Source organism: Danio rerio, chromosome 24 (assembly GCF_052040795.2).
Source record: "Danio rerio strain M-AB ecotype USA chromosome 24, GRCz13ab, whole genome shotgun sequence".
NCBI lineage: Eukaryota > Metazoa > Chordata > Actinopteri > Cypriniformes > Danionidae > Danio > Danio rerio.
Genome location: NC_141044.1, coordinates 23,039,032 through 23,053,345, shown reverse-complemented (window position 1 = coordinate 23,053,345; position 14,314 = coordinate 23,039,032). Strand labels below are relative to the sequence as shown.

Genomic DNA, 14,314 nt, shown 5'->3' with positions numbered 1-14,314 from the left:
AATTTGAAAACAAAAAGTCAAAACGAAATACAAACTAAAACTAATGAAAAATACCAAACTAGTCTAACCTTACGCTGACCCTGGAATGTTAAATTTTAATGTAATTCTTTTTACAAATAAATTATTGACAGTTATACATTTTGACAATAATTTACCAAAATCCTCCAATAAAATGTTATTTGGCTCAGCAATAGTTTATATACCAAAAAATATTGTCATTATACTAGCATTTAATATATTTTTTTAACAAAATAAACAAGATTTTTTTGTGTAATGTATTTCCTTTGATTGAATCAGTTCAATATACCCATTTTAAAGTTAGATACTCATTATTAGCTTTTTTCAAAAGTGGAAATTATTAGTAATAATAGCTTATTTGTTGTGAATTGTTGAGAGATTCTATAAATTGTCATTGTCTTTATGATGTACAAACATTATTTTTTTATTACCTTACCCATGTACTTTACCTAATCACAACCCTCACAAGAAACTGGGTGCAATTTTACTTTCTGAAAAAAATAAAATAAAAGAAAAAAAAACTCATTCCGAATGATTTATAAGCTTTTTGAGAAATGGGGACATCAATGTTTTCATAATTAAAATCTGTTTAAAATCTTCACCTAATACATGTGTACTATTATACACGTGTGTCCTTATGAGGTGCCATTTGGATTTAAATCAAACTTTGCTTATCAACACATACATAAAACACGTGTATATACACCTATAAATTACTCGCATATACACCTATACTACCGGATGTTCAAAACAACATGGATGAAACTTGTGTATATACATATAAACTTGACGCATGAATACACCCACATACACACGCACATACATATAAACTCGATCCTGACAGGTCACAAACATGCACACACCACACTCACACTCACACTCCATTCACTAGCTACATCAATCACAGCCTGACTCCAAATGCGCACCTTACAGTACATGGTATGAAGCTGTTGCAGTATGAACAGTTATACTGTTGTCCTTCTCGGTGTTTTTTCGTTTTGTTTCTTCATTATCTCGACTGCGCGCGTGCACAGATAATGTCAAACCTGTGACGAGTTTAAAAATTAATTTGCGTCCGTTTAAAAGCGCACCGCCGCCGCTAATGGTCGCCAGAAGATCATGATCGACTTTACGCAGATTTTGTCATCGGTCGGCGAATTTGGCGCGTTTCAGAAGCGCTTGTTGGTGGCGGTATGTCTCCCAAACATTTTCACCGCCTTCCACATGTTCGGCCAGGTGTTCACCGCCATCAGCTTCCCGCACTACTGCAACAGCAGCTGGATTCTCCGACAGGCTCCAAACCTCACCGAGGAAAAGCAGCTGAACCTCACCGTCCCGCTGGACAGCAAAGGACAGTATGAGAGCTGTAGGATGTTCACACCTGTAGAGATGGATATTGAGGATATTGAACATTATGGAATAAACACAACTACTTCGTGTATTGATGGATGGGTTTATAAGGCACCGAAAGACAGCAGCACACTTATAACTGAGGTACTGCTCTTTGTGTTTATCATACTGTAGTATTATGTATAATGTGTTAAGAGGGTCCTATCTACTTTCAAATGCATTAAAGCTTTGTTTTCTCATTAACAAAAATATAATATATATATATATATATATATATATATATATATATATATATATATATATATATATATATATATATATAATTTATTTAATACAGTTACGCTTTTAAAGAATTTAATAATACTTGATAATTTAATAAGTCACTTTTGTCAGTAAACTTGACTATACGATTAGTTAAAGGTAAGTCTGTTTTTGTGACTGCTTTACATTTTAATGTTTAATAAAGACTATTTTGTGATTATATTTTATGATGTAGTTTGACTGAATGTTCAGTGTTTTGTTTTTATTTATTCCACTATTTTTTGTTTCTTCTTTGTTCATTCATCCATTTATCCATCCACTCATTCATTCAATTTATGTAAAAAAGTTTTTTTTGAGACTTTAACAAAACAAAAAAATTCTTTAGGAAATGCTTAGATTTTTTTAAATATCTCATCATAATCTGTTTTATTCCTGTTAAAATTAAAACATTGAAAAGATTACTGTTATGCTTCCTTAAAATTGAGTTTGCATGTAGCCCTTCATTTTGATTGACAGATATTCATCACATTTTTGTTCAACCGCTATCTATTTTTTATTTAACATAAGTGCACCGGGCCACTTGTAACTCAAATAAGTGAGACCTTTTCTTTAAGTTTACAAAAAGTCTATATAGTGTATATTATATTAAGTAATATACAACCCAAATCAGACAAAGTTGGGACAGTGTGGAAAACGCAAATAAAAAAAAAAGGAAGAAGTGATTTTTCAATTAACGTTGACTTGCATTTTGTTGCCGACAATACAATTAACATAATTTAATGTGTTGCTCATGATTTTATTTTTAATAAACATGTATATCAATTACAGTTATTGAAACACATTTCAAAAAAAGTTGAAACAGTAAAGCATTTACAACTTTGTAATGTTGCCATTCCTTTTAACAAGACGTTTAGGGACTAAAGACACCAAAGTGTTTCAGGTGTAATTTTGTCCCATTCTTTCTGCAAACAAGTCTAAAGATGGACAACAGTACAGGCTCTTTGTTGTCACATTTTGCACTTCAAAATGCACCACAGATTATCTATTGGGGACAGAGCGGCACTGCAGACAGGCCATTCAAGTACCTGTATTCTCTTTCTCTGAAGCCAGGACTTGTAATAAGTGCAGAATGTAGTTTTGCATTGTCTTGTTGAAATATGAGTGGGTGTCCCAAAGGCAGCATTATCAAAATCAATACTTTTCACAATTTAAAGTTACTTTTGCCAAGGGCACTGACACAACCCCATACCATGACAGACCCTAGCTTGTGGACTTGTTGCTGGTATCTGTTTGGTTGATCCTTTTCTTCTTTGGTTAGGAGCACACAGCATCCATTCTCCCAAAAATTTCCTAAAATACTGATTCATCTGACAACAGTACACATTTCCACTGTGTGATGGTCCATTCCAGATGCTTCAGATTCTAGAGAAGTCAACAGCACTTTTGGACACTGTTAACATAGGGCTTCCTTTTGGCACAGTACATGTTTTACTGGCATCTGTGAATGTAACTATTTATGGTGGTACTTGACGAAGGTTTGCCAAAGTAGTCCTGAACCCATGTGGTAAAATCACTTATAGAAGAATAAGGATTCTTAATGCAGTGACACCTGAGGGATTGAAGATCACGGTAGTTCAGTTTAGACTTGCACTCTTGTCTTTTACGCACTGAAATTCCTCCAGATTCCTTGAATCTTTTAATTATTTTATGCACCGTTGAAGGTGAAGTGTCCAAATGCCCTCCTATCTTTCTTTTAAGGAACATTGTTTTGAAACATTCATTCATTCATTCATTCATTCATTCATTCATTCATTCATTCATTCATTCATTCATTCATTTTCTTTTCGGCTTAGTCTCTTTATTAATCCAGGGTCACCACAGTGGAATGAACTTATCCAGCACATGTTTCATGCAGCGGATGCCCTTCCAGCTGAAACCCATCACTGGGAAACATCAATACACACTCATTCATGCTCATACACTACGGGCAATTTAGCCTACCAAATTTACTTGTATCACATGTCTTTGGACTGTGCAGGAAACCGGAGCGCCCGGAGGAAACCCACGCATATGCAGGGAGAACATGCAAACCCCACAGAGAATTGCCAACTGGCCCAGCCAAGGCTTGAACCAGCGACCTTCTTGCTGTGAGGCAACAGCACTACCTACTGTCTCTAATAGAGATTGTGTGGTGCACTTTGGTGCAAAATGAAACAACAAAGACCCTGTACTGTTGCTTATAACTTAAGACATGTTTGCAGGAAGAATGGGACAAAATTACCTGTGAAACATTTCATTACTTGATGTCTTCAGTCCCTAAACGTCTTTTAAGTGTTGTGAAAATAAATGGTAACATTATGAAATGGTAAATGCTTCACTGTTCTATCTTCTTTTGAAATGTGTTGCACCAAAATTGGACCAAAATTGGAATACATGTTTATTTTGAAAAAAATAAATAAATAAAAATCACCAGGAACACATTAAATAATGTTTGTTTTATTGTCTGCAATACGAGTCAAAGAAAATTTAGAAAGTTAGTTTGTTTATTAATTAAAGAATGAATTTGCTAACAAATATCTCATCAATATTATTTTCAGTGTTTGTTTGCTGTCTTTTATTGTATCATGTTTTTTTTTCTCATCTCACCATAGTTTGACCTGGTGTGTGAAAATAAGGTTTATAGTGAGGCCTCTCAGTCCATCTACATGGCTGGTCTTCTTGTTGGAGCCCTATTGTTTGGGCCAATGGCAGACAAGTACGTGTAGAATACAATCCCTGAACAACATGAGAATGATATTATACACACAATGATTATTTAGCAGTTTGTATTTATTCCCGAATTAAAAGCCTACTATTTTATGTCAAATTTGTTTTAATAACTGTGCAGTTTTTTTTTTTTTTTGCCACAGGTATGGCCGACGGTTTGCCACACTGCTTTCCTTGTTTCTGCAGTTTCTGTCTGGAGTGGGAGTTGCATTTTCCCCTAACATCTATGTCTACATTGCCCTCCGTTTTGTTGTTGGCACCACAATATCCGGGATCTCTATCAACACGTTTGTTCTGGGTATTGCCTTTGACTCCTTTCAATGCCAGCACATGTCTGAAATTTCATAGCATGTAGGAAGAGCTTATGAAGTAGTTAAAGTTGTAAATGTAAAAATGTAAAACTATTATTATTTAACGCAGTGTTCAAGTCCACATGAATCAGAAGCTGTGACCTTTCTTTTTTGTATTGTGACAGATTGGATGTAGAGAAATGGGATATTAAATGAGACAGCAGTGGGCGTGGCTTGTTTTTTCTATCGTGAGCTGATTGGATGTAGTAAAGTAGGCATTTCATTGAAAAAATCAGGAAAAGGGTTTGGGGGAGTTATTACAACCATACAGACAACTCCTGCTTACGATTTCAGTTTGTTGATGACTTTAAACAGATTTCTTGTTTGTGATTATTATTAGCAGTATTTTTATACATAGTATCTCAACTGTCTATCACTGTAGGTACTGAGTGGTGTGGTTCAGCCAAGCGGGCCCTTTTCACCATATTATCGCACTGCTTTTTTGCCATTGGTCTGATGTTGCTGTCTGGTGTGGCCTATGGGATTCGAAACTGGAGGGTTTTACAGCTGGTTTTGTCAGCACCAGTTGGGCTTTTCTTTATCTATTACTGGTGAGAGTATTCAGAGATGATCAAAATTTTATTTATTTATTTTTTTGTCAGATGAATATTTACTTATCTAATTTTAATTAATCTTTTAATTGTTTAACAAAACATTTGCGTGATAATGATTTTCTGATATCAGCTAAGGCTATTGTGACATGCACATATACAAATAACATATTTTATATTTTTACTGTGTTAATTAAGCTATTATCATTAGTTTTTGTTGTAAAGTAATTTTAAAATATTCATCCATTTATTCATTCATTTAGCTTAGTTCCTTTATTCATCAGGGGTCATCACGGCGGAATGAACCGCCTACTTATCCAGTTTATGTTTTACTCAGTGGATGCCCTTCCAACCACAACGCAGCACTGGGAAACATCTATACACTCTTACATTCACAAACACTCATACACTATACGGCCAAATTAGCTTATTCAATTCACTTATACAACATGTGCTTGGACTGTGAGGGAAACCGGAGCACCCAGAGGAGAACATGCAAACTCCACACAATATGCCAACTGATCTAGCTGGGGCTCGAACTAGTGACCTTCTTGTTGTGAGAAGACAGTGCTAACCACTGAGCTGTCATTTGCCACTATTTTAATATATTAAATATTTAATTTTATTTATTACATGTTTGGCAGGATTCTCCCTGAGTCTGCGAGATGGCTTCTGACACAAGGAAAACTAGACAGTGCCAAGAGAGAGATCCTCAAAGCTGCCCGAATTAATGGCAGGAAGGTGTCTGAAAATCTGCTTGATAAGGTGATTATTTTCTCTTTGCAGAGAATTGTTGATAAAATTGCAGATGAAAAAATGTACCATTTAAAATGCATCGGGCCAGATTTACTAATAGCTTCTGTTTAAGCAAAAAGCATACTGTCAGGATTCACTAATGGTATGCAATGAAAAAGTAGCAATGAAATGGTATTGACAGCAGCTGACTGCAGTTGAACAAGAGTTTTAATGAATAATGCAACAAGATGGGGAAAAAATATTGACGTATAAATCTCAATTTTATTTTCATTTGATTTACATACATTTTCATCAAAAGCATAATATAAACGATTTTTTCAGTAAAATATATAAAAGCTTGAACAGTGTTCTATATTCTGCTGACTTTTTTACTTATATTATCCCAAATGTTTGTGAAGAATGTTCAAATCCAGAGAAATCAGTTTTTTAACTTGTGACATGAACCATGCCTTGTGTTGCAACCTCGTCTTCAGTTTCGGTTTTATAGAAAACATGTAAACACCAAAGACTGCACAGAGCAGTATCCACAGAACTTTAAAATGTATTCAGTATAATAATAAAGTGCCGCTTCTTCCCCATTACAATCTCAAGGTCCGGAAGCAGCATAATAAATGTTGCACAATAAAAAAGAAGAACATGTTTTGGTTTGATGCTGTGCTTTTTCAAGATTTAACCATCTATCATAGTCAAATATAACAAAGTAACACCAATAAGCAACCAGGAAAAAAAAAGATTTTTAATTCAATTAAGACTTCAGGAATCAATTGGAATTGAATTGTGAAGTACCAAAGGATACTCACTACTACAGTGACACAACATAGTTTTCTAAGGTTATTGACATTTCACTTGTATTTACACCATTTTTAAAGCCCCACAAATCTTAATTTTATACATTATGTTCAGAACAAGCTGATATAGTTGCTAAAAGATAAGGAGAAAAATCATGTGTAGAGAAAAAGAAAATCACTGCTCATGTTCATTTGTTAAGAATGGCAAAAGACAACATTATTGCAACAAATCTATTGCCATTCTACATTATATTTAATTTGCTTTTGGTAGACCTCACTGCATTTAGCACTATGGAAATAAGGTGCTGGATATTTTAATTTGTTGATCACCTGCAAAACTTTCCACTTAGTGGTCTCGAAGTGCTCTAATTTGGACGTTTTAGTAAATCTGGCCTGCAAAAAATTCAAAGTATTTTTAAAAGGTTTAATTAACATAAAATGATGCATTATCAGATGGAAGCAGAGAACACAGCCAAATCAAGCACCATGATAGACCTGTTCCGAGTGGGTTACCTGAGAAAGAGAGCTCTCATCATGTGCTATATGTGGTAAGTTACGACAGGCTTTCACAAATTTATTATAAATCCAAAATCTTTTATGAGAATAAACATCTACATAGTCTGCTAGTTTTAGATATTACATGTCATATAAAACAGCACAAAAGCATTTAACAATGAATAATGCATTATCATTTTGCATAAAAGACCAAATGCAACCAAGCTGAGAAAAACTGATAACAAAGAAGGCGAATGTCTTATCATACTGTATGTTTATTTATGTTATCAAAGGTTTGTGACATCACTAGTTTACTATGGTGTCAGCTTGAATGTGGGGAACTTCGGCCTGGACATTTACCTGACTCAACTCATCTTTGGCATGGCAGAGTTTCCTGCACGGCTGTCCTGCTTTCCTCTCATTCAGCGCTTTGGACGAAGAATTTGCCAAAGTGTCGTTTTGCTGCTAGGAGGCACAGCCTGCCTGATTATTCCTGCTATCCCAGCAAGTGAGAGACACTAGTTTGCCCAAAATTTAAAAAAATAAATACATAAAAACTGTACATGTTACATTTTATTTTGGTTTATCAAACAAATGAATATTAAAAAAGTACCTCAAAATACAAAAATAGCTTCACAATACAGTTATGAAAACGTTAGCACACCCTATGGAATTTCAATTGTTCATATAGCGGGGCATAACAAGTATCTGATAAGTCATTGATTGATTGATTGATTGATTTATTGATTCATTCATTTTCCTTTGGCTTAGTCCCTTTATTTATCAGGGGTCGGCACAGCGGAATGAACCGTCAACTTATCCAGCATATGCAGTGGATGCCCTTCCAGCTGCAACCCAACCAATAGGAAACACCCAACAATCTCATTCACATACATACACTACAGAGAATTTGGTTTACCTAATTCATCTATAGCGCATGTCTTTGGACTTGTAGGAGAAACCGGAGCACCCAAAGGAAACCCATGTGAACACAGGGAGAACATGCAAACTCCACAAAAAAATGCCAACTGACACAGCTTCTTGCTGTGAAGCAACAACGCTACCCACCATGCCACCCTATCTGATATTTGGCAGGTCTTAAAAATGAGAAAACCGCAAAAAGTATCAAAAGCCTTTAACAAATTAATAGCAGACATTTTAGCTCAAAGCCTGTCTAGGATTAATAAACAGGATTTGTCAGATATTTAAGTAATGTATAGACCATTGAATTTTCAACCGTGCATAATATATGAGCCTCATTATACATATTTTATACAAACATACTAATATTTTTGTTACTCAGTTCAAAATCTGATTACATTAAATTATTATGCTTCAAAACATCCATAAAGTGTTTATGAAGAGGCTTAATCCAAGGATTCCGAAAAGACACAATCACTTTATATGATGACCAGATTTAAATAATGCATTTATTCACATATATTGATCAGTGAATCTAAACATAGTACCATATTTGCAAAATGTTTGAAAACAAATCAAATTGGTCCATAATTGGTATATTGACATTGGTAAAAAAATAAACCTGATTGGTTCTCACTCATTAAGCAAGCATGACTGAGCTCCCATCACCTAATTTGATTGCTGTGAACTAAACTGATCACTTAAAAACCTAATTTCAATATTTACATTATGTCAAGTGATTATGTCTGGCGGAATTTATCTTAATTTAAACTTTTCAATTAAAATTATGTTTTAAAGTTGTAACTTTTTGTTTTGAGTGAACAGACTTAGACTTTCAGAAGTGAAAGAAAGCTTTCATATCTCATTACAAATAGTCGAAAGATTTGTTTTGGGTTCGGATAAGATAGGAGATATTCATTTAGAATAGAATAGGAGATAGGAGGATAGGAGATAGGAGGATATTCATTTTGAAGTGAACAAAGCCTTAAAATCATTGATAAAGTTGGAAAATGAACTATTAAATATTGTTGATTTCTGTATTGTTTTTTTTTATTTTCTCCAGAATATCCTATAGTTGTGACTGTGATCGCTGTAATTGGGAAGTTTTCACTCGCTGCCTCCTTCTCCATTGTATACGTGTACACCGCTGAGCTCTACCCAACAGTTGTGAGGTGTGTAATAAACAACCTGCATGAACACTCACTATATTCAACTATGCAGTCTATATGAGCTCTCATTGATTAATGCATTAATACAGGCAGAATGGGGTGGGCCTGAACTCCATGTGTGCCCGTGTGGCTGGTATTCTGGCTCCTCTGATTGGCTTGTTGGACGTTTATCATCATGCCATTCCTATGATCATATACGGCTCGCTGCCTTTTGTTGGAGGAGCTCTGACCTTCCTGCTTCCAGAAACACTGAACACTGACCTACAGGACCACACGGATATCCCTGCGGATGAGAGCATGTGCGTTTATACTGCTTATATTTCTTATATTAGTGGCTTTTTACTTATTAAGTATGCAAGCTTGTTTCGGCCATGGGATTAAAAAATCGAACGGTAATTGTAGTATTTTAGCTCACAGTTTTGACTCTCTTGCAGTTGTGAGGTAATATTTTACAAATATTTCTAAATTATAAATTCTTAAACTGAAAAAATATTAGCAAGTCAGAGATAAACAAAAATAGATAATTGAGTACACCGCATTTTGAAAATGAATATTTGTATCCATTTCTCAGTGAATATAGGCAATCTATTGTGGTGCATTTAAACAAAACAGATTTATTAAGTAAATATTTTAGTCACCTAACAAATTTGGAAATTTGAAAGTATGTAATACAACTAAATTCAAGTAAAATATTGTAGACTATCGAAAAAAGATGTAGCTTAAAGGGGCTAATAATCTTGACCTTAAAATGGCTTTTATTCAAGCCGAAATGAAACAAAATAAGACTTTCTCCCTGGAAGAAATAAAAATTTCCTCGGTCTGTTAGACATCATATGGGGAAAAAAATAAAAAAATCAAAGCTATGCTGAGCATTACATAGTTACATTGTTTGCAGTTCGTTTTTTTTTTTTTTGGCAAATAGAGTTTGTTTCTTATAATTCGGGTTTGTTTTTCAAATTTCTGAGTTTTTCTCTTGTAGTTTTATTTGCTGAAATGTTATCTTTTTGATATTTTTTACCTCTTGTAAATCTGATATTTTTGCGTATAGTTATGAGTTTATATCTTGCAGTTCAGAGTTTTTTTCTCACTGCTGATCCCCCTCCCCTAAATGATGTGCTTATGTCTTGTTATTGTGATTTTTTCTCGCTCTTTTTTGAGTTTCTCCTATTATATTCTTTTATTTGTTTTGCTCAGTATTTTTCACTTATTACTCAATAATTATTTATGTTTTCGTCCGGCTTTTTCTTATTGCCCTTGCAATAAATTTCTCGCACAATTTTATTTTTGTTCCTTCAGAACTTTGTTTATATCCCATATTTCGTAATTTTCTGTGAATTATAATAATTCTAAGTAGGTAATTTATTTCTATGAACTGTAAAAAGAAAATGTAGGTTTAAATCCCATTTAAAGTATTTATTTATTTAATCCTGTGGTGGAAACATGCTTCCATATAAAACAACTTATGCAATAGATTATTAAGATGCGCAGGATTTAATCAAAATGTTAAATGTTTTTCTTAATATTTTATTTTCAGGGGATCAAAAAAAGCCAGTATTGAAAATGGACTGAATCAGGAGCAAGGAATGGCTCTCAGGAGCACAAAATTATGAGATTTATACCGCTGTTTATGACAATGATAGATTTTATCAATAAGTGTGAATGACTCAAATCAAACTTCTCATATTTTCAGGTTTACCTTTCATGCTGCAAGTATCATGTTTGTAAAGTTTTATTGATTAAAATGAATTTGTACTTTTTTATCCTTTCAATACAAAAAGTAAACATCAGTGATTTATTTATGACATATGAGTGTTTTTCTGTAGTACTCTTCAGATGAAAAAAAAAAGAATTTATTAGTAGGCACCAAAGAAATGTGGTAACTTATTTATAACTTCTGCAATTAACATCAGCAATTATAATAATAAAGAAACATTCAGACAAAAAAAACCAAACAAACAAAATAAAACCTATGTACACATTTTCATGTCAAATTTTATCCTTGACATCCATGCTTTTGGTACATTTGTTATGAAATTATTACCATTCATTAGACAGGTGTGGAGCATTTCTTGCAACCACTTTATGGTGCTTCTCTCAAACATATCAACCATACAGACTTCAGAACATGGACTGATACTGATTTATAGGTATAAACTGCTTTATAAAATCACATGATATCCTTGCATTGATTTATACTTTCTGATACACAATAAAAAAAGTAGTACAACAAATCATATTCTCCTACACCAGACCATCTGCTATGTGAAGGTTATGGCTCATATACTTGTTCAGTGGCTCTAAATGACTTTAGTGTCATTCCTCTGTATCCAGCGGTCTTTATGCTGCTGACGGCCGAATCCTTCATCGTAATTACCCTTCCTCTTGAAAAGCTGCTGATAGTGGAAAACACAGTAGAATTCGCCATAGAGAGGAGCATAGCCTTGAAGACTGAAACCAAGCAAAACATCTTTTAGTACATTCACTGCTTATGATCAGTTTGTATCAAAGAAATTTATCAAAATAGCAGATTTTTTTAGGTCAATACTTAAGTAAAAGCTGCAAAGTCAGCAGACTTCAAGTAGTTTAACAACTTAAAGAGGCAAAGTCTAAACCCTCCTGCAGAAACCTCAGCGTGTCCCAAATTAATGATTTGCTATGATGTACTGTATTGTGTACATTCTAAAAAACAATGCTGGGTTATTTAAAACAAACTTAGGGTCAAATAAGGACAAAACTAACAGGTTAAAAAAATTGTCCATATTTGTCCTAGAGTTGGCTTAAAATAACCCTGAATTTTTAAAATATATGTTAAAGGGTTTGTTCACCCAAAAATTAAAATTCGGTCATTAATTACTACCCCTCATTTTGTTAAATCCCTGAGACCTTCATTCATCTTCAGAACTCAAATTAAGATAAATCCCTGAGCTCCCCCATCCTCTATACAGTAACAATGCTTGTGAGGTTCAATGTCCAGAAAGGGAACCAAAAACATTGTCAAAACCATTACATGTGTTTTCAGTGGTTTAACTGTAGCCAAACAAAACTCCAAGAACACATTTGTGAGCCAATAAACTGTAAGAAATGACTTTGTTTGCCTCAGATGTCAGGGTGTGTATTTATTAAGGGCAGTATGACATATTGCCATTGGGATCTGCAGTGCAACACACAAGTAATGTGTTTGCCTGTAGTTAATGTGATGCACAAGATGTAGGCTTTCTAAAAAAATATATATATATTTTTTGATGGCATTTTGCCTTTTTTATGACAGGACAGTGACGGAAGTGAAGTTGGAGAGATGGGGGAGAAGAAGAGGATGGGATCGAGAAAGGTCCACGAGTCAGGACTTTAAATCGGGACGCCTGTAATGCAGTTGTGCTATATGTTGGCACACTTTCTACTAAGCTATTGCACTGACATAAGCAACCATTTTAAAAAAATGGCACACAGATGTTCTTGGAGCTTTGTATCATTATAGGTGAACCACTGAAGTCACATGGAATGTTTTGACAATGTTTTTGGTTCCTGTTCTGGTCATCTCTAGACCACAGCGGTCTAAGGAGAATGAGGAAGCTCTCGAATGCCATCTAAAATATTATAATTTGAATGTAATTATAATTTCAAAGACAAAGTTTTAGGAGTTTTAACCACATGAGGATGAGTGATTAATAATTTCTTTTTTTTTTTTTTTGGTGTAAACTAATCCTTTACTAGGTTGTAAGTGTTATTAGGTTTGTCGTTTTCAGAAATGATCTTACCTCAGTTTCTTCTTGCAGTGTTTGCAGCAGAAGCAGGATTTGTGAAAAATGAGTTTATCCGCTGCCATTCTTTCCATGGGGTAAACAGGTTTCAGACAGGCTGAGCATGTTTCCTGAGCCACCGGCTGAAACTGCAGTGGAATGAAAGGGTTAATTATACTGTAGCATAAGACTGAAAGGGTCAAACATTTTTGAGCTAAGGGTGTTTTGAAAGCTATTGGGGTGTTTGGTTTTTTTATGAGATTCTTTACAATACTAGTGTAAATCTAGTGTTTGCGAGAAAGGGTGCATTCTGTCTTCATTATATCTTCAGTTGGAACTTGTTTTGAGTACTTTGTGCCTTGTCACTTGTAATGAATGTGCTCTATATAGTATGACTGTATGTAATATGATTGCAATCTGTACATATATTAGCAATGTTGTCATTATTGCAGCATTATCATTAAAGGTGCAGTAGGTGATTGTCTTCAGAAGCATTTTTTGTTGTGTTGGTTGAAAGTCTCTTCACAGTCTAATAGTAATGATTAAAATAAATGATCTAAATGTATTTTATGTATTTTAAAATTTTAGATAAGGCATAAAACTAAAACATGTTCATCCAATTAAATAGAGTCGGTACGCAGCTCCGCCGACCGTCGCACATTCACGAGAGAGAGAGCACGCACACGATCTGTAAAAACCTGCTGAATCCAAACTTTTTAAAAACCTGAATCATTATTAGAGTTACCTTTGCATGCTGGAGAAAGGATGACACAATGGCTGAAGGATTTCTCTTAGACAGGTAATGTTCTGTTTAAAAACTATTTTAGCTTCACGCAAAACTGACGTTAGATGTTACAAATGGGTTATATCTTCACAGAAGTGTTGTTCAGCCACTAAAATCTTCCGATGAAAGATTGATAAGACTATTTCAGTTTCAAAAGGGACCTTTTACAGTATTGATAATTATTTTAACAACAAAACCCAATAAATACCTCTATTCCGCCTAGTCTCTCCCTATATTGTTTACCATGCAACTCTAAATATTTGCTCTGAAATAGCATGTCAGTTTGGCTTGCTCGCCGCCAGACAAGCACTAGTCGCTTTTAACACATGAGAGAGGGTTCTTTTGCTGTGCTTGTATTTAAGGAGGCG

At 34.4% G+C, this 14,314-nt stretch overlaps 2 protein-coding genes across 3 annotated transcripts in view; one reads left to right on the top strand and one right to left on the bottom strand.

Moving 5' to 3' along the window:
• The first annotated feature begins 1,077 nt into the window (after positions 1 to 1,077).
• On the top strand, positions 1,078 to 13,646 carry slc22a13b (solute carrier family 22 member 13b). 2 transcript variants are annotated; one of them, NM_001077372.2, is given in 10 exon segments: positions 1,078 to 1,512; positions 4,281 to 4,384; positions 4,539 to 4,693; positions 5,128 to 5,296; positions 5,941 to 6,061; positions 7,294 to 7,388; positions 7,629 to 7,843; positions 9,320 to 9,428; positions 9,515 to 9,724; positions 10,960 to 11,793. In NM_001077372.2, coding segments are annotated over 10 exon segments (1,629 nt in total). In that variant the 5' UTR covers positions 1,078 to 1,137; the 3' UTR covers positions 11,036 to 11,793.
• LOC556668 (LIM domain-containing protein) overlaps positions 11,391 to 14,314 on the bottom strand; it is a 25,698-nt gene continuing 22,774 nt past the window's right edge. Inside the window, 2 exon segments of the mRNA NM_001386491.1 lie at positions 11,391 to 11,873; positions 13,181 to 13,311. Of these exon segments, the coding sequence (NP_001373420.1) occupies positions 11,723 to 11,873; positions 13,181 to 13,311 (282 nt within the window). The 3' untranslated portion in view covers positions 11,391 to 11,722.